At 36.9% G+C, this 25,594-nt stretch overlaps 1 protein-coding gene across 1 annotated transcript in view; it reads right to left on the bottom strand.

Moving 5' to 3' along the window:
• The window catches only part of LOC131074662 (protein DAMAGED DNA-BINDING 2), a 128,579-nt gene that overhangs the window by 5,180 nt on the left and 97,805 nt on the right, over positions 1-25,594 (bottom strand). Inside the window, exons 4-7 of the mRNA XM_058011327.2 lie at positions 10,641-10,760; positions 10,348-10,436; positions 10,092-10,212; positions 9,805-9,896 (exon numbers count right to left, since the gene is read on the bottom strand). Of these exons, the coding sequence (XP_057867310.2) occupies positions 9,805-9,896; positions 10,092-10,212; positions 10,348-10,436; positions 10,641-10,760 (422 nt within the window). The remainder of the gene's footprint in view (positions 1-9,804; positions 9,897-10,091; positions 10,213-10,347; positions 10,437-10,640; positions 10,761-25,594) is intronic.

Raw genomic sequence — 25,594 nt, 5'->3', positions numbered from 1 at the left:
TTCCAAAGGGTCCACAGTGAAAATCTCATTATAGGTCCCTGGAGAGCGTCCAAAGAGAAAATCTCATTATAGGTCCTGTCCCTAGAGAGGGTCCAGAGCGAAAATCTCAATATAGGTCCTGTCCTTGGAGAGGGTCCAAAGCGAATTTCATTATAGGGCATGTCCTTCCAGAGGGTCTAAAGTGAAATTGATCTTAATGCCTTCTTGTTGATGGTTTGAAGTGAGAAATACCATGTTAGGATGAATATATCATAAGTGACACCATTTTTGTTTGTTTTGCAGATCAACAAAATCAAGATGGAGGAAGATCAGGCCAGGACAAGGGCGACCTCTTCAAGTTTCATCATCATCAAGGACACATCAAATGCGTGAGAGAGGACTCAAGGTGCTACTAAGTTGAAGGACTTCAAGTGTTCAAGGAATTGCAAGCAATGGAGCTGACCACCCTCAAGGACCTCATTCTACCACATGGAGAAACCACGAGATGTCAAAAAGAAGGATCGTACAAACACTTCAAGGAGAAGTGAGCTACTAGAGGAGTGACTCGACCGTGAAGAGGCTTCATCAAGCACAAAAGAGTCAAGGAGAGGTACATCATTCATCGAGTACATCGAGGACGAAGGAAGATCAACCAAGGTCAGTGCAAGGGTACGTTGAAGAAGCAGATAGTTTCAGAAGAGTTAATCAAAGTTAGCTTCTCATCATCATCACATTGAATATCAAGAAATACAATGTTCCTTGATTAACCAAGCACAAACGCAAGACAAGGTGGCATCCCAGTCACTATTCCTCCAGTCAAATAGGTCCACATCAGCATGTCCGTATTCAATGTACCTAACTCACCAGTGATGGCACACACTTCGAGGCACCTACCCCGATTTCCTATTGGTTCACAAGCATTGAATGTAATTTTCTCATTGGCTAAGGGAAGTTTGTTGCAACAAACCTATTGATGTGTCTTTTGTACACATACGAACACAGAATAAAATACCTAAAGGTACCTTATCCTCTCTTAAACAAAGTTTCCCGACTGCTGAAGATTTTGCCGAAGGATCAATCGAGGCAACTCCAAGGTTCTTGTATGTAGGTTCTCTACGTGTGGATAAGCTTCTCGTGGTATGATGTGATTTTGCTGGAATCACAAGGGGACTTACGTCTGATTGCCTGAACGTCTGATTTGCTTTGGATATTGCTGGAACGTGAGATTTTACTGGTCCTAGATTTTGAAAAAAAGGAAAAAAGAAGAAGGGTTGAAACGGGATCTATTTCTAATACTAAGAATGTAAGAGCAATGAATGACCTTTGATGAAATTCTAACTATCTTGTTTTGACATCCCAGGACCATCTCCACAAGGTTAGTGCGATCTTCTAAGGAAAGCTTTATGATGTTCAGATCACCGCTATAGGCATGGACACCATCAGGCTGATGCATATCAATGAAGAAGCGACAATTGAAGTTAAGCTTAAGCTGAATGATTCCAGTTGACTACACAAGGCAAGTCTGCAATCAACAAACTACTCGTAGTATGGATATACAAATTTCACCATCGATCATACACATTTCTTCCACTCATCTAATAACATGAAATCAAATTTGAGAAGTATACAAACCATGCAAATTGTTGAATCGACCCATAGAATTCACCATTCCTTCAATGAAGTTTACAAGTCCTTTACAACAACATCTTGGCAACAATCTTTGCCTTCTCTTTCTATTCTACTCTAACTATTTCCTACTCTCTGACTATTCACTACTACCTATTCTCTATTAACCAACTATTCACCCACTATCAACTATTAACCTCCTATTAACCTTCACAAATGAGGAGCCAGGGCTTATATAGAGAAACCCTTTACAAATAGACGGCTCTGATTGATTTAGAATCAATGGCTAGGATTACAAGATAGAAACCCTAATTAGGGTTTGTTACAACAAACTTCTTTAGCCAATTAGAAAATTACATTCCAAGGGTGAGGACCAATAGGAAGCAAGGGTAGGTGCCTCGAAGTTTGTGTCGTCCCCAATGAGTCAGGTACATTGAATCTGGACACGCTGAGGTGGACCAATCCAACTAAAGGAATGATGATTGGGATGCCACCTTGCCTGAGACTTGTAACTTGTTTGATGTTGAATTTGATGATGCTGAGAAGCTAACTTTAATTAACTCTTTTGAAACTATCTACTTCTTCAACGGACCCTTGCTTTGACCTCCTTTGTCTTTGATGTGCTGGATATGCCTTTCATTGTCATCTTGTGGTTCCTTAGTGTGGCAAAGCGAAGGTTCTGGAGGTAGCTGGCAATTCCTTGAACACCTTGAGTCTTCCCTTTTGCCTGTGGACCGTCCTTGATGATGATGGACTGGAATTGGTCTTCCTTGATGATGCTGGACTGGAAGAGGTTGTCCTTGATCTGGTTTTCTCCATCTACAAAATAAACCAAAAGGTGATTAAGTACATATGACATGTTCATTTCATCATAGCATTTTCCAGCTTAAATCATCAACAAGAAGACTTCAAAATAAAGTTCGCTCAAAATCCTTCCCAGGGACAAGCCCTATAAGAATTTCGCCCTGGACCCTTTGGAAGGGTCATGAGTGAATTTGGGATTTTCGCCCTGGACCCTTTGGAAGGGTCATGAGTGAATTTGGGATTTTCGCCCTGGACCCTCTAGAAGGGTCAGGAGCGAAATTCTTGTTTAAGCTCAAATTCCATCATTTTATTGGTTCAAGATGCCTCCAAGACAAGCATATGCTATCTTTCTCTTGTCCAAAGCCTAGGAATCCATGTCTTGACCTTCATCATGAGCAAGTTAGGTAAAATTGAGAATTTCGCCCTGGACCCTCTGGAAGGGTCAGGAGCGAATTTCTAGTTTTAGGCTTGATCTTACACTTCCTTTACCTCAAATCATCTTGCAAGGCAAGAATACCTCACTCCACCTTCAACCATGCCACAAGAATCAATGTTTTGGCTTCACCCAAGGAGAAAATGGTGGATTTGAAGAATTTCGCTCTGGACCCTTTGGAAGGGTCAAGAGCGAAATTCACCTTTTGCTTGCTTATCCACACTCAATTTCATTTTCTTTACTTCAACTCACCTAGACTCCCTCATCTTGAATCCGCTTCTCAACTTGACAACATTTGCTTGATCCTCACAAGGCCTAAAAAGGAAAATCGCTCAAAAACCTAGCCAGGGACAGGACCTATCCAGAATTTTGCTCTGGACCCTTTGGAAGGGTCAAGAGCGAATTTCATGTTTAAGCTCAAAATTTGCATTTTTGGTGATCAAGAGTCTTTCCAAGGCAATCCAAAGAGCTTTTCTCACCTAGGCCAAATTTTGGAGAAAAAGATGGTTTTTAGGGTTTTCGCTCTAGACCCTTTGGAAGGGTCAGGAGCGAAAATCTTGTTTGAGGCTTCTTCCTCCACCTTTTTCAACTTGAATCAACCTCAAAAGGCAAGAAAACACTTCTTCACACTCATCCAAGCTATAAAAACACAAAGTTTGACTTGTCTTGCAAGGAAAGTAGGTGATTGTAGAATTTTCACTCTAGACCCTTTGGAAGGGTCAGGAGCGAAATTCTTGGTTTTGCTCAATTCCTTAAAATTCATGGATCACTAGCAACTTGAAGTCCCTCCTAAGGACCCCTCCCATCTCAATTCACTTTAGTCTGCAATTGCCTTGGCATAAAATTGGGAAAAAGGTGGTTTTAGTGAAATTTCGCCCTGGACCCTTTGGAAGGGTCAGGAGCGAATTTCCATTTCTAGGACAAAATCTCTACCTTTCATCGCTTTCAAACATTCCCAAAGGCAACATGTCCATTCTTCATTTCAACATGCCTTGGATATCAAAATTTGGTCAAACAAAGAAGGAAATGAGTTATAGGTAGATTTTCGCTTTGGACCCTTTGGAAGGGTTAGGAGCGAAAATCATGTTCTAGGCTTGATTGTTCATTTTTCCAACTTCAATCTTCTCTGGGAGGCAAACATAGATCATTCTCCACCTAAGGAACAAGGTTTGAAGCCCAAACAAGGGAGCAAATGAGGTTTATAATGAATTTCGCTCTGGACCCTTTGGAAGGTTTAGGAGTGAAATTCATACTTTGGGCAAAATCTTCATCTTTCAAAGCGTCCAACTCCCTCTCAAGGCAAGAACATACCAATTCACCCTCCAACATGCCAACGCCTAGCCAAAACAAGGAAGAAAATAAGAGCTACAAGGATTTTCGCTCTGGACCCTTTGGAAGGGTCAGGAGCGAAAATCATGTTTTGAGCTTGATTCTTGATTTTTCCAACTCCAATCCTCTTTGGGAGGCAAACATAAATCATTCTTCTTGCATCTCCACCAAGATCCTGACTTTGGCTAAGGGAAAAATGAGTTTTTTCAAGAATTTCGCTCTAGACCCTTTGGAAGGGTCCGGAGCGAAATTCACCTTTTAGGCTAGAATCCTTCATCTTTCCACCTCTAGTCATTCCCTTAGGCAAAAAACATGTCAAACACTTCCATACATGCCTTAGAGACCAACACTTAGCCAAAATTAGGAGGGAAATGAGGGTTATGAGGATTTTCGCTCTGGACCCTTTGGAAGGGTCAGGAGCGAAAATATTGATTTATCCAATTCTCTCTCAAACTTGATCAATTTCAAGGTCCTTTCAAACTTTATTCATCATTTTAGGCAAGATAGAAGGTCAAATGGAAGATTTCGCTCTGGACTCTTTGGAAGGGGCGGGAGTGAAATTTCCATTCTAGGTTGATTTTCACCATTTTGTAGTGTCTTAAACCTTCTCTCCAAGGCAAACATGCATCCAAGTCTCCTCAGCTATGCCTCAAAATCCAAAACTTGGCCATATGAAAGAGCAAAATAGAGGAAAAGGTGAATTTCGCTCTGGACCCTTTGGAAGGGTCAGGAGCGAAATTCATGCTTTAGACAAAATCCACACTTTCAAACACCTCAAATCACTTCCTAAGGCAAGAATATGTCAATTTGCCCTTACCATGCCCAAGGAATCAAGGTTTCCAGTGCAAACAAGGAGAAAAAAGGTGTCTAGGGAGAATTTCGCTCTGGACCCTTTGGAAGGGTCAGGAGCGAAATTCACATTTAGGCTCAAATCTTGATTTCATTTCTCACTTTTCTTCATCCAAACAAGTGTTTTGCCCTCAATAATGCTTGGGAATGAGTTAGTTCTAAGTTTAGGTCAAACTAGAATGTCTTATGGAGAATTTCGCTCTGGACCCTTTGGAAGGGTCAGGAGCGAAATTTGACATTTTGGTCTCTCCATCAAGATTCATGTATGGAATATAAATGTCACTTATACTTTACGTTATATTCCATATATACTGTCAGGATGTTTGAGAGTGGTTTCGAACCTCCGGGAGTTATAATGCAAAAACTAGTTTTTGGAGGATTCTTCAATTTTCCAGACTTCGTCAAATTTCAGGATCAGGATGACATTCCAGATAGCCAAATTTCAGGACATTTGAAGATTAGGATGATATTCGAGACTTCATCACTCACCAACTCGACCTAACTCAAACCTTCAAAGATGATATTTACTCACCAAGCAAGACACAATTAGCAACAAGAGCAGAACCAGGCCCTAAGGAAGACTCTCAAAGAAACCCTAATTCTGGGGCCCTGGGGACTCACCCTGGCTCAAGCAGAGCCTGCCATCCTAGTGATCCCTCTAGACTTCAGGGATCACTAGGTCGAGTTGGTGAGTGATGAAGTCTCGAATATCATCCTAATCTTCAAATGTCCTGAAATTTGGCTATCTGGAATGTCAGGCTCAAACCTTCAAAGATGATATTTACTCACCAAGCAAGACACAATTAGCAACAAGAGCAGAACCAGGCCCTAAGGAAGACTCTCAAAGAAACCCTAATTCTGGGGCCTTGGGGACTCACCCTGGCTCAAGCAGAGCCTGCCATCCTAGTGATCCCTCTGGCAACACTCAGCATGCAAAGGCTAACAGGCAAACCCTAAAAAACCTAGAAAGCAAACCCCAAAAAGCAAAAAGTAGGGGTCCCCATTTACAATGGGGCGATGTGTGAATACGTCACAACAAAACCCTAATTCGGGTTTTCATCTTGTAATCCTAGCCATTGATTGTAAATCAATCAGAGCCATTGAATTGTAAAGAGCTCTCTATATAAAGCTCCGGCTCTTCAGTTGATAGTTAATAGTCAGTAGAATAGACAGTAGCAGAAGAATATTGAATAAAGTAGCAATTAGAATAGAGTAGGAGGAGAAGGCAAGAAATTGTTGCCTTGATTGTAAATGAACTCCATTTTCATTGAAGTTATGGTGAAGTGTGTTGTTTCTTTGCAATATGCATGGTTTCTTGTTGAATCTTCATTTTAGATAGTAAATGATTAGATTGAATGAAGGAAGTTACTGAATGCACTCGCATGGAATCCGCCTAGTCCAAACCACTAGCCTCTTACTGATTGTAAGGGCGCCCTGCGTGGTCAACTGGCATTGAATGAGCTTAATCTCGAATTGTTATGCATCTATTGTTCATGCATTAACTTGAATGGTGATCAGTGTCTGATGGTGTAACGATTTGAACATATTCGAAGCGTCCCTTAGAAAATTGCACTGAGCTAGTGTCAGATTGTTCTAGTTGATGGTGAGACCTAGCCCAGTAGGACTCCACCTAGTCGTTCATCTATCTTCTTGCATTTTAGGTCTTAGATTAGACTCTCTAAACCCTGCGCCTTTTTGTTATTTCTTTATTATCCCGGTGAGTGGATAGGACTTGAGTTCCAATAAATTAAACGCTCAAGCATTCAAACGTAAGTCCCCTTGTGATTTCAGCAAAATCACATCACACCAACAGAGCTTATCCACACGTAGAGACCCTACATATTAAGAACCTTGGAGTTATTTTGATTGATCCTTAGGCAAATCTTCAGCATTCGGATAACTTTGTTCAAGAGAGGATAAGATACCTTGGTATTTTATTTTGTGTTCACATGTGCATAAAAACACATCAACAACGCCCAAATGAAGTCACTTTACACTTTATAATATTTTCTCAAGCTCGAACTTGTGTACCTTGGTAAAGTTCGACTAGGGAGGCCTGAAAAGGGATGCCATTTCTTGAGGGGGACATGTAATGAAATGAAATGAATTTCAAGTGAGTTTGGCACCATTTGCATTTGAATTTCAGATTCAGAAATCTATAAATACAGGGTCGGGCGCCTCATTTGGATATCTTGGAGAAATTATATCGTTATGCTGCCGAAATGGTTATTGAACTTGAGCTTCGAAGTTGTGTCTTCCTAGCTTGCTCAGTTTCGTACTTGAAATACAGCAGTACCTAGCTGATTTCAGTGTGTTGTTGGTGTCATTTGTGAGTGTGTTTTCAGTTTTCAATGTTGTGATCTTAGTACTTCATTATATTCATCATTGTAATTGTTGGTTAGTAGTACTAACCTCTATTGTATTTGAAGTACTCATTGTAATTCCCACTGCACAATTGGAAGAGGCTGACTTGGCCGCCTTCATTGTTTGTAATTTAGTTTGTAGTTCAGTCCCCCCGCTGCATAAGCGGTTGGGTGATCCTTGTTTGTATTTGTCCTCCCACTACATAAGCGGTTGAGTGATTTCTGTTTGTAATTGTCCTCCTGCTGCATAAGCGGTTGAGTTGAGTTCGTTTAGTGATAAGTCCTTCCGCTGAAATATAGCAGTAGAGTGATTTGTGCTTGATTGTGTTCTTGTTTCCTTAGCTGGTTTACCGCCAAGTTTCTTGTTTCCATCCCACTGAAAAGTGGAAGGGGCTGGCTTGCCGCCTAGTATTGTAATCAGCATTTCAGATTTTGCATCTAACAATCCCCTATTACTGTATGCTCTCACCCTCCCAGCTTGGGCTCCCGGTGATCAAAAGGTGGAAGGGTTCCTTTCAGTTGGTTTGGATTGCATTTTTTCTAACCCTAACGGGTGATTGGTTTGTTGTTAAACTGTTTAAAAAACCAAAAAAAATTGTTGGGAATATTACAGTGGCTTTGAGATTGATGTTGAATGTGGAACGATTAATTATTTCTTATATTATAGTTCTGAGAAGATTCTCAGATTTGCAGGCTTGGGACAGAAACCCTGAGAACATCAGCTTCAGCAGTGGGACTAATCTGTTCTAGGTGATCTTGGAGGAGTCACTCAGGCTTCTCAGTTGGGATTAGCAGTCAGATTGCAGAGATTGTAAAGTCTTGAAAACTCAAATTTCAGGCATATTGATCAAATATTCAGATATTCAGAATTATGTTTGTTGCAAGTTGCAAGTTATTCAGTTTCCAGAAATAAGTTTAATTGCTGGAAATGAAAGCTACAAACCATTCTTAACGTTGAGAAAAAGGTTATCCAGCCAGGTGAATTAATATTGATTTTCAGAAATATGTTTGCTTTCAGAGGTATATTTTAATATTCTTAATTCATCCTGGGTGTGGTCTTTTTATTACTTGATGATGGGAAAGTGTTATAAGCAGATTGTGGAATTCCTTTCTAAGTAGTAAGGCAAGATAATTTATAATTCGGCTTTAAGTGCAGCTTAATTATTAATTGGTTTGGAATGTGAAGAAGTTTGGAAGAGCTAAGGAATTTTAATACAATTTGAATTAAGTTTAATAGCCACATCATCTTGGCGAGTTTTGGGAATTTATTATCACTGAAAGATTTATTCTGAAGCTGGGTAAAATAATCATTTGATAAAATCATTATCTGGGGCAGTTATTCTGAACATCATCGGAGTCATATATTTATGCATTCTTTATTGCAGCAGATTCTCTTAAGCTTCTTGCAGGTAAGACTTGACTGATATATGACTTCATCTTGGTGTTGAACATTCCAGGTATACACGTGGGCTGGCCATTGTGAAATTGAGGAATTTATTATTGCCTTTAATACTTTGCTTACTGCAAACTTGGACAGTGCATTCCTTGAGAGTGAACTCATCCTTGGCTATGCGTGGTCCTCCAGCAGCAAGTCGGGGGTCCTAAGGAAACGAACTCCTATATTACATTTCACCATTGACACTTGCATCTCAGGCGTGAGCCCTTTCTAATTGGCCAGGATTTCCAACAGGGGCATTTGAGGCATTTTGTTGTATTTCTAGGCAAAATATATTCCAGGCGGAATATAATCCAGATTCCAGGTTCATGGGTATCTATAATCAGGAGTGCCTTCAATCCGGCTGCTCCTTTATTAGTTGCTTTTCTTAATGTTCCAGGAAAGAGCTAAAATAAGCTGTCTTTGGCTACAATAAAGGTCAGAAATCTTATGGTCAAGTCTGTAATACTTTCCTGTTGTTCTACTGGTGCATATTACTATTTCGGTTTGATATATTTGCAAGTTGCATAAAATGTCAAGTTTGTTCATAAAAGTTTCATGAGTTCCCTTTATAAATCATACAAAGTTTACCTTTTTAAAAGATGCTGTGAATTAAATGCAATCACGTACAAACCTGAACTCTGCAAACAAACACACTAGAAGCAAATAAATTCAGAAATGCCTAACAGTGAAGCCATATGATAATTGTTTGACAAAATATCAATGCCAAAGAATCAGAAAATATAGACAAGAATAGACAAAATGGCCTTGTGAAGTCTATGAACCATGGCATGAAAATATGATGAATTTGGGATCTAAAATTTTAGTTGCAGCAGCCTGAGTGTTTGCATTCAAGGATACTTCATATTTGGTTTTATGTGAAGTGTTTGACTAAAGGCCAGCCTGTTAAAAATCAGAATTATTGCAAATTTGGAACAAAATTTCTTGGTAGGGGTTATTACGAAGGGAGTAAAACTTCGACTTACTGGTAAACGAGTCCAAAGTTATCTGCCACCAGCAAAAGATCTTTTTCTGGATTGATATCCATTCCATACAGCATTCTCCATGTTGCTGGTCCCTGGGAAGAATGATCAGAAAAAGAAAAGAAAAACATCTAAGTTGTCAAAATGAAATCTCCTAAAAACTTGATCAATGTGTTGCCCATCCCTGCATAGAATGCTCAGATAAACAAATGTTATCAAAATGGAAGTATAGGATGAATTGTGAAAGTTCACAAGCAAACAAGAAAACCAAAGGCATGTGAATGAATTACATTCCAACCATCTGGATTGAGGTCCATCAGGATTACTGGAAGTCCTGTTTCAATATCAGTGCAGCTAATAGTTCCATCTGATCCTGATGTATATATAAATTCACTATTCACAGGATGAAACCTGAAATCAAGAGTGACTTGTCACTGAATCTGTAAACTTCATGGCAACTATTTTAACTTTCATTTTAGCTTTCAACTAGAGGAACTGACATTGAAAAATAAACAAAGAACATGAATAGAGCCCAAATTTACTTACTTGATATTGTTCACAATGCAACTATGGACTGAATCATACAATATCGTGTCAAGCACCTTCTCATAATCCCAGATGCCAATTTCACCTTTCTATTTCCAAAAAACATAAGAAAGGTCTGATGATTAAAAGTTAGAAAAAAAATTGCTGATGTAACTTTTAGGAATCAACTTTAATCTAGTTAAATCCTGCTTAATGTGAAATATTGCTCAAGCATTCTTATCAGTAATCTTAAGTGTAACAAGTTCCACATTAGTGGAAATTAAATTATCATTTATATAAGAGCTTGCAAATACCTTGTCTCCTGATATAAGAATATTGTTCTTTGTGGGGTGAAATTCTAAACAGGTTACACGTCTGCTATGTAACTTGATTGCACAGTCCACCTGGGTAGGAATCACATAAGTTGGCTTGATCTGCAGCATGTGAATTTCAATGTAAATTAGCATACAGTATGACACACAATCCAAATGAAATTTATTTAGTTAAATTACTCAATAAAAACTTTTGCATAACCTTCTTAAAAAATTAGATTTATTTTTTTAATTAATGGTTGCTGTCCACAACAACAACAAAAAAATTTGTTCTGCCAAACACAGACCCTGTTTGTAGCCAAACCAAATCAGCTATGCTATGTACATGGTAGAATTGGTATCCGCATTTTCAACAAAGAGATAATAATGAAGAAAAATAAGCTTCAAAAACATTGCCTCCTTACGACTGTCAACAATATATGAAATCTGATTGACTCAATCATTGCTTATGACAAAATGCAAATTTAACAGAAACAACAATACTAAAGCAATACTCAATGATCATTTTGACCCAAGTGAAAAGTTATGATATGTGTAGATATATTGTAACCAAAGTCACAGAAATCGGCGATTTTCAAGCATGAAGTTCGAATTTTTTCGAATTTCAAACTTTTTAAAAAAATACGTTCAAATTCGGCCATAAATTCGGTGGATTTTTAAGTTGCAGTGCGTGGGTCGCCGTCGCTGCAAGAAGTTGCAGTGCGTTGTCTGCTGGGTCGCTGTCGCTGGAAGAATTGCAGTGCGTTGTGGGTTCCTGTCGCTGCAAGGCTTCCCGTCATTCTCAGAGCCTGTTCTGAACACTGCTGTCGCTGCCGTCGACGGCCATAGCTGCAGCCTGGGCCCTGCACTACAGTCCACGTCGCCACGACTCCACTTTACCAAGCTCCAATGACAGTGCGTTCAGGAAGGCGCCTTTTTTGGCTGCATTCGATAGTCATAGTCCATAGATACAAGAAATATTTTATAGTTTTATAATTCCGACTCTGTGTGATTTATTTTGCCCGACTCAGCATGATTTATTTTTTTAGTTTTATAATTTATTTTTAGTGTAATAATTGTTTTTAAGAAAAAAAATTAAAAATTATATAATTTAATATTTTATTACAGTGATTTTTTCATTATTATAAAAAAATATATGCAAGCATTATAATAAAGCTTATAATACTTGTATATATTTTATTATGATGATTTAATGATTCTTATTATAATGTATTTTATTATATATTTTATTACATTGATTTTAGCAATGTTAAGCTATTTTGATAATTTATTAGAAGTATGCATATGCTATTTTGATAATTTATTAGAAGTATACATATATTTAAAAATAAACAAAATTATATAAGGCGAATTTTATCCGAATTTTTTATTTTGAATTTTTCCCTTGTCGAATTTCATCCGAATTTCATGGCTGTCGATTTCGAATTCGAATTCGAACCTTGTGACTTAGATTGTAATGATAAAACAGTCAACAAATATTGGCAAAATACTTATAACTACATGTATAAATCAAGAGTCATGATTATATAAGAACTACAACTGTCAACAGTAAACTGTAAATGATCTTGTTCTTTGTTTTGAAATCATGCATTTTTATCATATAGAACAAAATAGTTGAAATGAAAAGCTATCTGACTAGCAGAACTCTTCTAGCAACCACTAAAGGATTTAGCATTACCAGTTCTTCTTCTTACTTGAAAAGAGCTAGTACTGTCAACTTTTTCTCCTGTCATCATCCTAATGATAGATCATGGAGTATGATCCAAAACGTTACAGAAAAACCTCTAACGCAGTTGCATCCAAAAGCATTTGTGATTCCAAGAGTTGACTTCATTTCTATACATAACTTAGAACATGAGTAACTAGATTTGTTGCTTATAAATCAATGTCTCTTGATTCTCAACTTAAGATGGCTCACCCTAAAAGGAATTTTCAAATTTACATTTCAACAAAAACAAGATTTTTACAAATATTAGAATTCTCCAAATTTCATTCCCACAAACCCTAAACAAACAAATGTCCTGAATATAAAACAAAAATATTACAGCGTTTGGGCATACCAGTACAGCAAAAAAAAAATTCTTAGGTACAGTACAACTGGATTATATATACTAAGTCACAGGATTCGGCAAATTTCATCTGTGAAGTTCGAAGTTTAGTGAACTTCAAATAAATCTATAAATTCATTTTAGTTCACCCTAATATTTGTAGAAATAAGGACTTACCATTTTTAATAAAGAATGTGACTGAGACGTGAGTGATCAGGCTAAATCAGGAAATTTCTTTAGATACAAGCACACATTTTCTATGGTTTTGCCATTCATTTTTCCCATCAAAACACCTGAAAGCCACGCAAATGTGGGAGGCCAAACCCTTGGCAGAAATAATCATGTTTTCTAATTGTATTTACTCCTTTCTTTGATAAGATTAGTACTTGCAATAATAAACAAAAATAACAATGCACGCCGAATAGAATAACAGAAGTATATATTTTATTCATATTAAGTTCTTACAAAGAAGTAGACTAGAGATGATCAACCAAGGACCAGACTACATTCCCTAACTATAGAAAGCCTATATAAAGCACTAACAGTTGCCAAGAAAACTACAAAATTCAACATAACAGCTAATTACTCAAGGCCAACAAGTGAATAATACATAGTCAAGTATGAAACATAACAAAAGCGTGTTACACTAAGTGCATCATCTTCCCTACAAAAAAAGTTGATTCCAAAAAACAATGAAAAGCAATCAATCATGTAACATCAGGTAAAGTTTTCCACAAACTTATGATGACATTGGAAAGGGAGGGTCTTCTAGTTCAAGCCGATGCTTCCCTCATGCAGCCAAAACAGCTTGATCATAACGTCATCATTCCACAACTAGTGAATGTCCCACAACAAAATGGGGACAAAGATCTGTAGTGATTGTTTTAGTTGGAAATGGAAAGGAAAACTAAGGAAACTTTGCTCCTTAGTAAATTGAAATGTATGCAAAGCATTACCAAAGCTAGCATATCCAACACACGGCCCATCGTGCAAAGAATGCACTTGCCAATGGCCATACAATTTAATTAACTACATCAAAGGACCAAACAAAAGAATAGCCAACTCAAGATGTGTAGTGGACTCTAAAAATACTTCTACAAGGTTATCATTCAACCCAAACGATAGTTCACACACTTCATAATATTCTCATCATGAAAATCCTATTTAGTTCTCACAAAGGCCCAAGATGTGCCTTCTCTCAATTCACCAACCTACAGAGAGTATTCTCAATTATTGCCAAAGTCATATTTGGAGGAAGAGCCAATTGCAAATGGCTAAACATATGCAATAGAAGATTCGTTGATTAATTCAACAAGATAACCCAACAAAGGTCATACAACATGTGATAGAGCAAAGTCTATTATTTTGTGTTACCAGGTTTGTGGACCTTGGTGCACGAGCCTGGATCAGGTCCGCCTAGGTCCGAGTTCACACCTAGGTTCGCAACAAGTGCACTCCAGGGGCCTTGGGTTCGCTATGGGTCCGTGTTCATAGACACACGGCAAACCCAAGGCCCTTGGGGCAAACCCAAGTTCCTCGACTAGGTTAAGTCATAAAAAGTGACTTTAAAACAATACAAAAATATATTTTTTGCCTAATTTCAGCCAAAAAACCCTAATCCACCCCTTGCTAAACACATTTCAAACCTAAAACAACTTCATTTGCTCATTTATTCTCTCTTGGTTTCATTTTGGCATTTTGAAGGGCAAGTGATTATTTTCGAAGGAGATTGTTCGTGGAGTGCTTCACGAAGGTGGAGAGCTTGCACAAAGGACATTCAAGCACTTAAAGTAAGCATTTATCCCTATTCTTTGATCTTTAAACGAATTTTTTCAAGTTTTTGAAGGTTTTTTTTTTTATAAGAAAAAGATAAAAACAAGTTCTATTTTTTTTTATGTTTTTTCATACTTCCATTAGCTTTTACATTGTGTAATCTTGCATTTTTTTTCTAATCTAAAAATGTTTAATTTTTTAAAATAGCAAAAAACACAATTTTGGCAGCGAAAGAGTTCAATGGGTGGGGGGTTACAAGACTCAAAACTAAAATTTGAAGTTGATAGAGGATCTCCTTTATGGAATTATACTACAATGCATCAACACCTTCCACGAGGTGGGCGATATGAATGGACTTGTATTTTTTGTAAAACCAATTATAGGTGCTTGTATTATCGAAGGAGATGCCACTTTTATGGCCCTGCTGGGAAAGGGATTAAAATGTGCGTACGGCCAAATAAGAAAGGGTTGTCTGCAACACAAATAGCAGCATTCGGTAGACAACAAGAAGATGTTGATCAAGCTATAGCAAGAGAAAAACTAAGAGCTAATCCATCTACAAGTAAAACACCAATGACTTTACCTAAAGATCATATACTACCAAAAAAAGTCCCCCATCATCCTTCCTTGTAGATACCCACTATGCAAGATGAAGTTCAAGTAGAAAATCCCTTTCTTTCCCACAAAAGAGGCTCATTGGACAAAGCATTCAAAATGGAAGCAAGATTGCATGTTGCCTCTATGCCAATGGTCTTCCTTTCAACTTGGTAAGATCACCATATTGGTGGGAGATGGTGACGCCAATCAATAATCCACCTACTAGTTTAACAAGTCCTAAGTATGAAAAGGTGTGAACCACCTTATTGGCAAGAGAGAAGAATTTTGTAGAGACATCATTGAAATTGATTAGAGATTCTTGGGTTGAATCAGGTGTATTTATTGCTATGGATGGAAAGATTACCAAAACCGTCCATTGATAAATGTTATTGCAGTGTCCCCCAAAGGGGCAATATTTTTCAAGCAGTTGATTGTGAGGAGTAGGCATTAGTTTACACTTTGTTGGTTGAAAATTTTGTACACTTGGGGACATATACAAAATTGTGGTTTCAACCACAGCACACGAATAAAAACTCTCCTAATTAAGGGAAGGCTCCCCCTATCTAACTAAAACTGAAATAAAAACAGGATGGGACAACAGTCTTCCTTCTTTCTTCAAGAAAGACAATAGCGATTGAATATGAACAACAGTAACAACTTTCAAGTAAAATGAGAGAAAGGAAATGAAGTTTCCTGAAAGCTCAAAGACTCCCGTCACTTCCTTCGAGACGGGACAACAATATCAAGCTCAAAGACTTGACTATTGGAAGTCCTATCTACCCTTTGCTATACTAAATTTTACAACGAATAAAAGATAACAGCTCAAAGACTAGAATAATCTATTCTTTCAACACAAAGACAAGAACTAATGCAAGCTCAAAGACTTGCTGCTATTTCTTATCAAACAGTAATTTTTCCTCAAGAATAGACGCAAGCTCAAAGACTTGCTGCTCCTTCAAGAGAGTTTCCTATTTTAATTAATCTTCTCTACTTGCAGCTCAAAGACTTCAAATCAAATTGGACTAAGCTCCTTTAGAAACACTTGGCATAGAAGAAATAAAAGATTCAAACTCAAAAATGTAGCTCAAAGACTCAAAACTTGAGTAATCCTTCTTTATTATTCTTCAAAAACTTTCAATCCACATACATAAGCTCAAAGACTTCTTGCTGTAAATTTGGCAAAGTTTTTGCTTGCTTTCCAAAAGATATCAATTACAATAGACCCCTCAAGTATTTATAGAAGAGGAGCCTTGAGAAAAAGGTGGGAGGATCCTAACTAACTTGAGAGATTCTCTCAACCACCAAGACTTATTCAATAACTAACTAAGACTTATTCCAACTACAGTCCTAATCGGACACAACTTGTAGTTGCGTTACATGTAATTACAAAAGTGCAAGTAATGTGTAACTTGCATTTTACAAGAAATACTTTTACATGTAACTTGTCAAAACAAAATTACAAATGCATAACTAAAACCTAAGTCACAAGGTTCGAGTTCGGCAGCTATGGAGTTCGGATGAAGTTCGGCAAGGGCAAAAAGTTCGAAAAAAAAATTCGGCATCAAATTCGCCTTATATAATTTCAAAAAAAAAAATTAGTAATATATCCAACAAATTATCAATATACTTAAGATTGCAGAATAGATTCAAAATCATTATAGAAAGATGCAACATTCTTAATATAAACCATAGGAAACATGTGATATCATGATTGTCAAGTTTTTTTTTATCAAAAAGATACAATCAAATGTCGAGACTTTAGAACTTCAAAAAAGCTACAAGTCATCAAGACTGCGAAGATGTTTTTAGTCAAAAAGGTATAATCAAAATTCAAGACTATAGAGCTTCAAAAAAGGTCCAGGTCATCAAGAGCACATGGCTGAGTTGCTGCTGTAGCATCATCATCATCATCAGTATCACTGTCCAATTCATCATCCATAAAGTCATCCTCAGGCTCATCTACAACTCCAGTTACCATGTCTTCTGAAATTCGTTGTTGTGAAGAAGATGTGGAGTCATTTGCCGATCTATTCATGAACAATTTTAAATTGCTCCTAATGTAGACAAGATCTCCCAACTTTCCGGACAGCAACTTGTTCCTCTTTTTGGAATGGATGTGGTCAAAGCAACTCCAGTTCCTCTCACAAGCTGATGAACTCGCTCCCTGACTCAATATTCGAATGGCAAAGCGTTGTAGTTCAGGATTTTGTGCTCCATAGCTCATCCACCATCTATAGCTAGGTACCTCATCTCGTGTCATATCATCTCGAGCTACTTCTACTCCAAACAACCCTTCTGCTCTCTTGTATTTCCAACTTTGGTCTCTAATTAGACCTGCAATTGTTCTATCTTGTTCAAACCTGCTAATGGCTTCATAAAACCCTGACATGATTTCAGGATCAGCTTGTCTATCAATATGAAATAACTTAGGCTCCAAATAGCATGCTGCTGCATGCAAAGGTGTGTGCATCATCTTCCATCTGGAATCAACTGTCTCCCAAATCTCCATGTACTCTGCTTCTACATTATTTAGTGCTCGCTGAATAGATTCCTTACAACGGTCCATGCTTTCATAAAGCATGCCAAGGCAAGGAGTGTCACCATCCACCATACGAAGAACATCAACAATTGGTCCACATATATTCAAAACTTTTGCTCCACTTTCCCAAAAGTTGCTGCTCAAAATGATTTGCTCTATGTTCTTCCCCTTAGCACTTTTAGAAAGTGCTGAACTTTCCCACTCATTGGAACAAACAAGCAATCTCAAAGCTGCTTTCTCTTCAATCACTCTTTTCAAAGTGATATAAAATGAAGCAAACCTTGTCTCACAAGGCCTCAACAACTCCCTAGATGCATGTTGCCTGTATAGACTCAATGTGAGACGGTGATTTCTAATGAAATTTGCCACTGCTCTCCCTCTATGGATTGCTTCATGTATCCATGGGAATTTTGCCAAGTCATGAAGCAACAAATCTAGACAATGGGCTACACATGGGCTCCAATATATCTGTGGGTACTTCTCTACAATCAGCTTCCCAGCACCCACACAATTCGCTGCACTATCAGTAACCACTTGAACCACATTTTCCACCCCTACTTCAAGAATGGCTTCATCTAGTATCTGAAAAATATATTCTGAAGTTTTCTTCTGGTTCATGGTGTCAATCACTTTCAAGAAGACAACACCTTCAGGGCAAGCTACTAAAACATTAATCAATGGCCTTTGACATATATCTGACCACCCATCACTCAATATGGTGCAACCTGTTACTTTCCAAGAAGCTTTGACCTCAGCTAATTTTTCTGTCACTCTATCTTTTGACCTCTCTAAAAGAGTTGTTCTGAAAGCCTCTGAAGTTGGAGGTGTGTATCCTTTGCCAAACTCTGCAACTTTCTGAATTGCATTACGGAAATGAGGATTTCTTGCCACATTGAATGAAATAGCACTTGTATAAAACAAATCAGCCAATGCATCATCCACTTGTTGTTTCTCTACCGGTTTCCAAAAGCTTTTCAGTGTTCCACTTCCTTCTGATGCACCTGTGGCCTTGGGTAAACTGGAAGATGAAGAGATAGATGTGAACCTGGACACATCCTCTTGAATTCTTTGTTTTTTTGGTGTATTCTTGATCATTCCTGCAATCGAAGAGGATTGTTCTCTTTCTAAAGCAGCTCTCATTTCTGCAGTCACTTTTGGACATGCAGTAACACCTCCTCCTGCACCCCCACTGATTCCACTGATTCCAAGTAAGTGGTCTCTTGCCCTTGTTTAACTTCCTTTGAAAGGTTTCTTACATTCCTTACAAAAGAGTTCATTACCATCACGTGTCACATATTTCCATACTATAGAATCTGATTTTTTAGGAGGCATTTTGGTACAATCTGAATATTTCAAAAAAAAATACAATATTTAGTATTTAAATTGTTAACTAATTCTATTTAAAAAACAACAAAACAAAATATATGATTTTTTTACTTTTGACTCTTAAAAAGAAAATGAATATTCTTTCAATAAACATAAACATAACACTAAATATATATATCTTGTAAAACATAGAACGAAATTATATTAATATGATTTGAATTTTAAAATTAAAATTAATATGATTTGAATTTTGAAATATACTTATTTTATATATTCAGGTTTTTTATCTGTCAAATAAAATAGAGTGTTTTATTTTTATATTATATTTTTTTTTTAAAATATCTTTTTAATTGTCAAATACGGACAGATAAAAAAGTTGAATGTATATATAAATAAAAATTAATATATTTATGTTTTATGTTTTAAAAGATATATTATAATATATCTTTTAAAACATAAAACATAAATATATTAATTTTTATTTATATATACATTCAACTTTTTTATAATATATCTTTTAAAACATAAAACATAAATATATTAATTTTTATTTATATATACATTCAACTTTTTTATCTGTCCGTATTTGACAATTAAAAAGATATTTAAAAAAAAATATATAATATAAAAATAAAACACTCTATTTTATTTGACAGATAAAAAACCTGAATATATAAAATAAGTATATTTCAAAATTCAAATCATATTAATTTTTATTTTTATTTTACAAAACGAAATAAAAAATAGTAAAAATGAAAAAAAATCCACATTTAAAATTAAAAACGATATTAAAATGAATTTGCAAAAAAGAAATCATAAAATAGAAAAACAAATAAAAAATACATAATCAAATAAAAAAAAGGGTTTCACGGCCTACCTATGAGCTTCAATGGCGGCAGAACAGTCCAATGGCGACACTGCGAGCACACTCCAATCGTGGCAAAATAAGGCGAGGCGAGCAAACAACACGACGGGCAAGCACGACGAGCACAAACAACGGGTAAAAACACTGGAAGCACGACACTTGCAAACCCGAGACTTGCAAACACGACAAAATCCGCGGGTAAAAACTTGCAAGCATGACACTTGCAAACACGGCGATGTCAACGTCGGCAGGCACAAAACACTACGAACACGGCAAAGTCGAAGAGTAGCGAAGTCGGCTGCTTATTATGCCAAATAGCGGAGTATTTATTAAAAAAAATACCGAAAACCCTAAAATAAACCCGACAAAAATATATTTTAAAAAATAAAAAAGTCAACATTTTGTCATACGAATTAGTGGCGAACTTTGACGAATTTAATACCGTTTTAATGAGTTCGCCGAATTTCGAACCTCAAACAAAAAAATCGGCGAACCCTGTGACTTAGACTAAAACTATTCCATGTGTCTAAAGACACGACTCTAACTGCATCATCCTTTGTCTGTGATGATCTTCATGTCGCTTCAGGATGCTAGAACTTGAAGTATTCTGGGTTGGTAAAGACATCTTGAACCGGAAGGGGAACTTGCATCCTTGTCTTCTTGCTTGGGGTAGTACTAGCTTTTCAAGAGGGAACGGGCTGCCTTCCTCTTTTCATGTCATGACCATCTTTGTCTTGAAAGCATTTTATGCTCTCAACCATGAATTGTTGTTGTATTTCTTCTTTCTGTCATCCTTCATTCTTGAAATTTGCTTGCAAAATAAGGCCCATGCCTTAATCCATTGATTTGGTAGATCGTGTGTGCAAACCGGACTGACAAGGGAAGAGAGAAATTGATGCAAAAATGGGCTCACAAGTGCATTTCGGGTTTTGGAAGTTGCATTACATGTGTGGGGAAAACAAGAGCATTAACTTGCAATTGCGGGGAACAAACATGCAACTTCATATGTGTAATGGGTAGCTACAAGTTTGCACTTGTAATTGGACCCTTAGAACTCATTTACAAGTGTTTTTTTTGGACCAATTTTGGGTTCTGGATGGCTGGCCGCAGGTAGACTTTTAATGGGGAAAATGAATGAAGGTGTGAAATGAGTGGATGAAATGGTATGTACAAATGATGGGAATGAATATGAAAAGATTTTGGGAAGATCATCTTCAAGAAAATGGGAAGAACTTTCAACATGTAATCCGGTTTTAAAAACCCCATTTTGAAAGAATGGGTATTTCTCATCTTTGAAACTTGGAATTTAAACGAAAGATGGTTAAATCTTTTATCCGTAAGGGAAGAACAATTATTTTCATCCAACTTGTAATCGGGATTTAAAATCCCGAATACAAGTAAAGAGGGAAAATGGGGAAGAACAATGCAATTCTAAAATTGCTTTACAAAGGGGAAAATCTCTCTCACAAAATCTGATTTTTGGGGAAAAACCAACATATTTGAAAACAAGAAAAATGAAACAAGAAGAAAATAAGAAAACAAAAAAGACAAGAAAAATGAAACAAGAAGAAAAGAAATCTTACCTTGCTCCAAACTGAAAATGCCTTCTTCAAAAAGATGATTAATCTTTGAAATAAAGAAGAATATCTCTTAAAAAGAAATTAACCGTATTCCAAAACCCTAGCCACGTTTTTGAAAAAATGCCCGAAACTAGAAAACGTGGCAGCAAATGCATGAGAAATGGCATGGAAAATGGCCAAGACTCTTTCTAACCTCAATACCTTAGCATACCAAGCCAAAACAATTCATAACATTACTGATTCGTGGCATTCCAAATGGCAAAAAAACGTGGTTTTTTGAAAAAACGTGGTTTTTTGAAAAAACGTGGCTGCTGTTATAAAGCTAAAAAACAGCAATCTTAACCTCCATGTGGTGTGAAAGGTGTTTGAAAATGCATAAAAATAGGGAGGAATCCAAAACGCCTTCTATCTCCCAAAAAATCTACACAAAAATTTGCTAAAAATCCTCAAAAAAAACGTTTTTCCTTGCAATTCGGGTTTTTTGGAACAAATAGCAAGTTTAAAATGTCAAAAATGCACTTTATGAGCAAAATCGGGTTTTTTAGACCAAGCGCAAGTTTAGAATGTCAAAAATGCACTTTATAAGCAAAATCGGGGTTTTTAAACCAAAGTGCAAGTTTTAAATTGTCACTTTTTCACTAACAAGGCAAAATCGGGATTTTTGGAGAGAGATGCAAGTTTTATGCACTTGTAAAAGGGAAATAAAACCCCTACAACAAGTTATAACTTACTTGCACATATGTAATAGGGGTTTAAAATCCCTATTACATGTAAAAACCATTAAAGTAGGGGTTTTTGGAGAGAACTACAAGTTTACTTGTAATTTAGCCAAAAAATTCCTATTTTAACTAAACAAGACCAAAACAATAAAAAAGATAAAAACAACAAAGGGGAAATTTAAAACAAATTACAAGTAACATCTTTTAAATAAAAGTGCACATGTAATAAGTCAAAAATTCCCCTACAAAGACCAAAACAATGAATATCATTAAAACTTGCAATTTGAAGAAAATTCTCCACCTGCAGTCGGGATTTTAAAACCCGATTGAAGGAAAGACATAGAAAACGAACCCAGAATTCGACGAAATTCGAAACGTAGTTCGAGGATGGACTGAGGATTAAGCCAGTCCAAGGATTAGTCAAAATTCTGCCTCGGGAAGCATGCCATAGAGTAATTTTTTTAATTTTTTCACAAAATTTTTATGTAGTGGTCCTTCATTTTTGGAAACAAAAATGAGGACAACACACTCTACTATCTAATCCACCATGTCATGCCTGATAAGTCTCTCCATTCTTTTAAGAGTGATTAATTTCAAGTTGCTGGCCTTGATAGCTTTAAGAACATGATTAGACCCATCAACCCTTAATTTCATCTCCATATCTCTGAGGTTGAGTGTAAATTCACCTATGGCATGAAGCCACGCCATGCCAAGGACCATGTCCATGTTTCCCATGTTAACCACATAAAAGTCAGCTTTCAATTCATAATTATTGAGTTTCATGGGTAAGTATGAAATCATTCTATCACAAGTCAGCACATTACCATCAGCAACTTTCACCCTTATGCCTTCAAACTCTTGAGTTTGAATCCCATGCTTCTCCACCAACCGTGCATCTATGAAATTATGAGTTGCACTTGTATCAAGTAGAGAAATGACTCTTTGACCAGCCAAGAGTCCACGCAACCTAAAAGAACCTTCTCCTTGCATGCTAGACATATGAGCTTCCCGTAGATCAAATTCTCTTTCATTTTCAACTTCATTTTCTGAATTTTCAATCTCGGAATCATTTTGATCAGCTTGCTGGTCTGTGTTATCAGTGTCAAGATATAGCCCTCGTGAATCTAACTGATGGTAAATCGGTTATTATCTGGAGAGTGATATATTAACAAAGCATATAGTTTGGAAATTAAACATAAACAAACTAATTGTTATGAACAGTTGCCTCCATAGGGACATGTCCATACGTGGCAATTGTCACGTATGGACATGTCCCTACGATTGCCATGTATGGACATGTCCCTACATAGGCAACCTTTCCTCTTGTATTTAAACCGGATTCAATGATGGAGACGATCAATAACTCACGACAATCAGTCTTCCAGAATCGTTGTCATTATTCTTCGATCCATATAATCCACAACATGGTATCAGAGCCAGCATATTAAGAGAATAAATTAGACAGCCATATTACTCATAAGCATTTATCGGAAGTAAATAACAAATCAACGCAGAGGCTATATACGCAGAGGATATATCCGACTAAGAAAATATTCAAAATGTCAAGTAATATGAGAGTGGAAGATAGACTCGACGGAGCCTCCAACTTCGTTTCCTGGAAGATACGAATCATTGCCATTCTTGAAGAACTAGAATTAGAGTCTTACATAGAAGAAAATCTAGACATGCCAAATGATGAACCAGAGAAATCTACCTGGAAAAGGCGTAATAATAAAGCAAAGAAAATAATTATTGACTCAGTCAAAGATCATATTCTTCCATCTATAGCCAAACTGCCTAAAGCATATGAAGTTTTTAAAACCATTAAAAAATACATATGAAGTTAACAATGCGAGCAAAATGTTAACCTTGAAACAACAACTTTAAAACATAAAGATGATACAATATCTACATACTTTTCAAGGATATCTGAAGTAAAAGACCAATTACAAACTATTGGAAATGAGGTAGATGATCAAGAAATCTCTCTCATAGCCCTAAGAGGATTACCAATTTCATAGAAGCCTTATCAAAACAAGCTTGGAAAGATGCTATGGTTGAAGAATATCAATCTATACTAAAGAATGATGTTTGGGATATAGTGCCTAGACCAAAAGACAAATCAGTTGTCTCATCCAAGTGGATATTCAAGATCAAATATGCATCTGATGGCAACATTGAAAAACATAAAGCTCACTTTGTGGCTAGGGGATTCTCTCAAAAAGCAAGAATTGATTATGAAGAGACATTTGCCCCAGTTGCCCGGTATAAGTCAGTAAGAACAATCACTGCAATTGCAGCATCCAAAGGATGGAAAATTCACCAAATGGACGTAAAGACTGCCTTCCTAAATGGTTCAATTGAAGAAGTATATATAGAACAACCAGAAGGATTCACCATACGTGATAAAAATTGCTATGTTTGTAAACTAAAGAAAGCTCTCTATGGGTTAAAACAAGCACCTAGGGCCTGGTATGCAAGGATAGACAACTATCTCTCCAAACTAGGGTACTCCAAGAACCTAGCAGATCCCAACATCTACTTCAAGGCTTCAAATGGCAATATGATTATATTGGTCCTTTACGTGGATGATCTTTTGATAACAGGAGAGGATAATCTCATTGAGAAATGTAAGCAAGATCTGGCAGCAGAATTCGATATGAAGGATCTAGGGCTTCTACATCATTTTATGGGATTAGAAGTATGGCAGAAGAAAAACTACATCTTCCTAAATCAAGGAAAGTACACCACAGATATTCTAACTAGATTTGGGATGATGGAGTGTAAGCCATTAGCTACACCAATGGAAACTAATTTGCACAAGCTGAAAATTGAGGCAGAAGATTCAGAACCTACAGATCCCACACTCTACAAACAAATCGTCGGTTCACTCATGTATTTGGTAAATACTCGTCCTGATATCTGCTATGCTACAAATGTATTAAGCCACTTCATGTGTGAACCTAAGAAGATACATCTAATGGCTGCTAAACACATTCTAAGATATTTACGAGGCACAATCGGACTTGGCTTAAAGTATGAAAATGTTGAGATTCAACTTGAAGGATATTCTGATTCTGATTGCGTCGGAAGTACCACTGACCGGAAAAGTACTACAAGGTGTTGCTTCAGTCTTGGTTCTGCTATGATATCTTGGTTCAGCAGAAAACAATCAGCAGTTGCACAAAGCTCCACCGAAGCAGAATATATGGCAGCCTCCATGGGAGCTCGTGAAGCGGTATGGCTAAGAAAGTTATTATTTGGATTATTTGGAAAAACTTTGAATTCAACAATAATTCACTGTGATAATCAGAGTTGTATCAAACTCTCAGTAAATCCAGTTTTTCACAATCGATCCAAACATATTGAGATCCCTTATCACTACATAAGAGATATGGTAGATCGAAACGTCATAAAACTAGTGTACATCAGTACTGAAGAACAAAATGCTGATATCTTCACCAAGCCACTTGCAAGATTGAAGATAGA

Source organism: Cryptomeria japonica, chromosome 4 (genome assembly GCF_030272615.1).
Source record: "Cryptomeria japonica chromosome 4, Sugi_1.0, whole genome shotgun sequence".
Lineage (NCBI taxonomy): Eukaryota > Viridiplantae > Streptophyta > Pinopsida > Cupressales > Cupressaceae > Cryptomeria > Cryptomeria japonica.
This window is presented reverse-complemented; position numbering and strand designations above follow the sequence as displayed.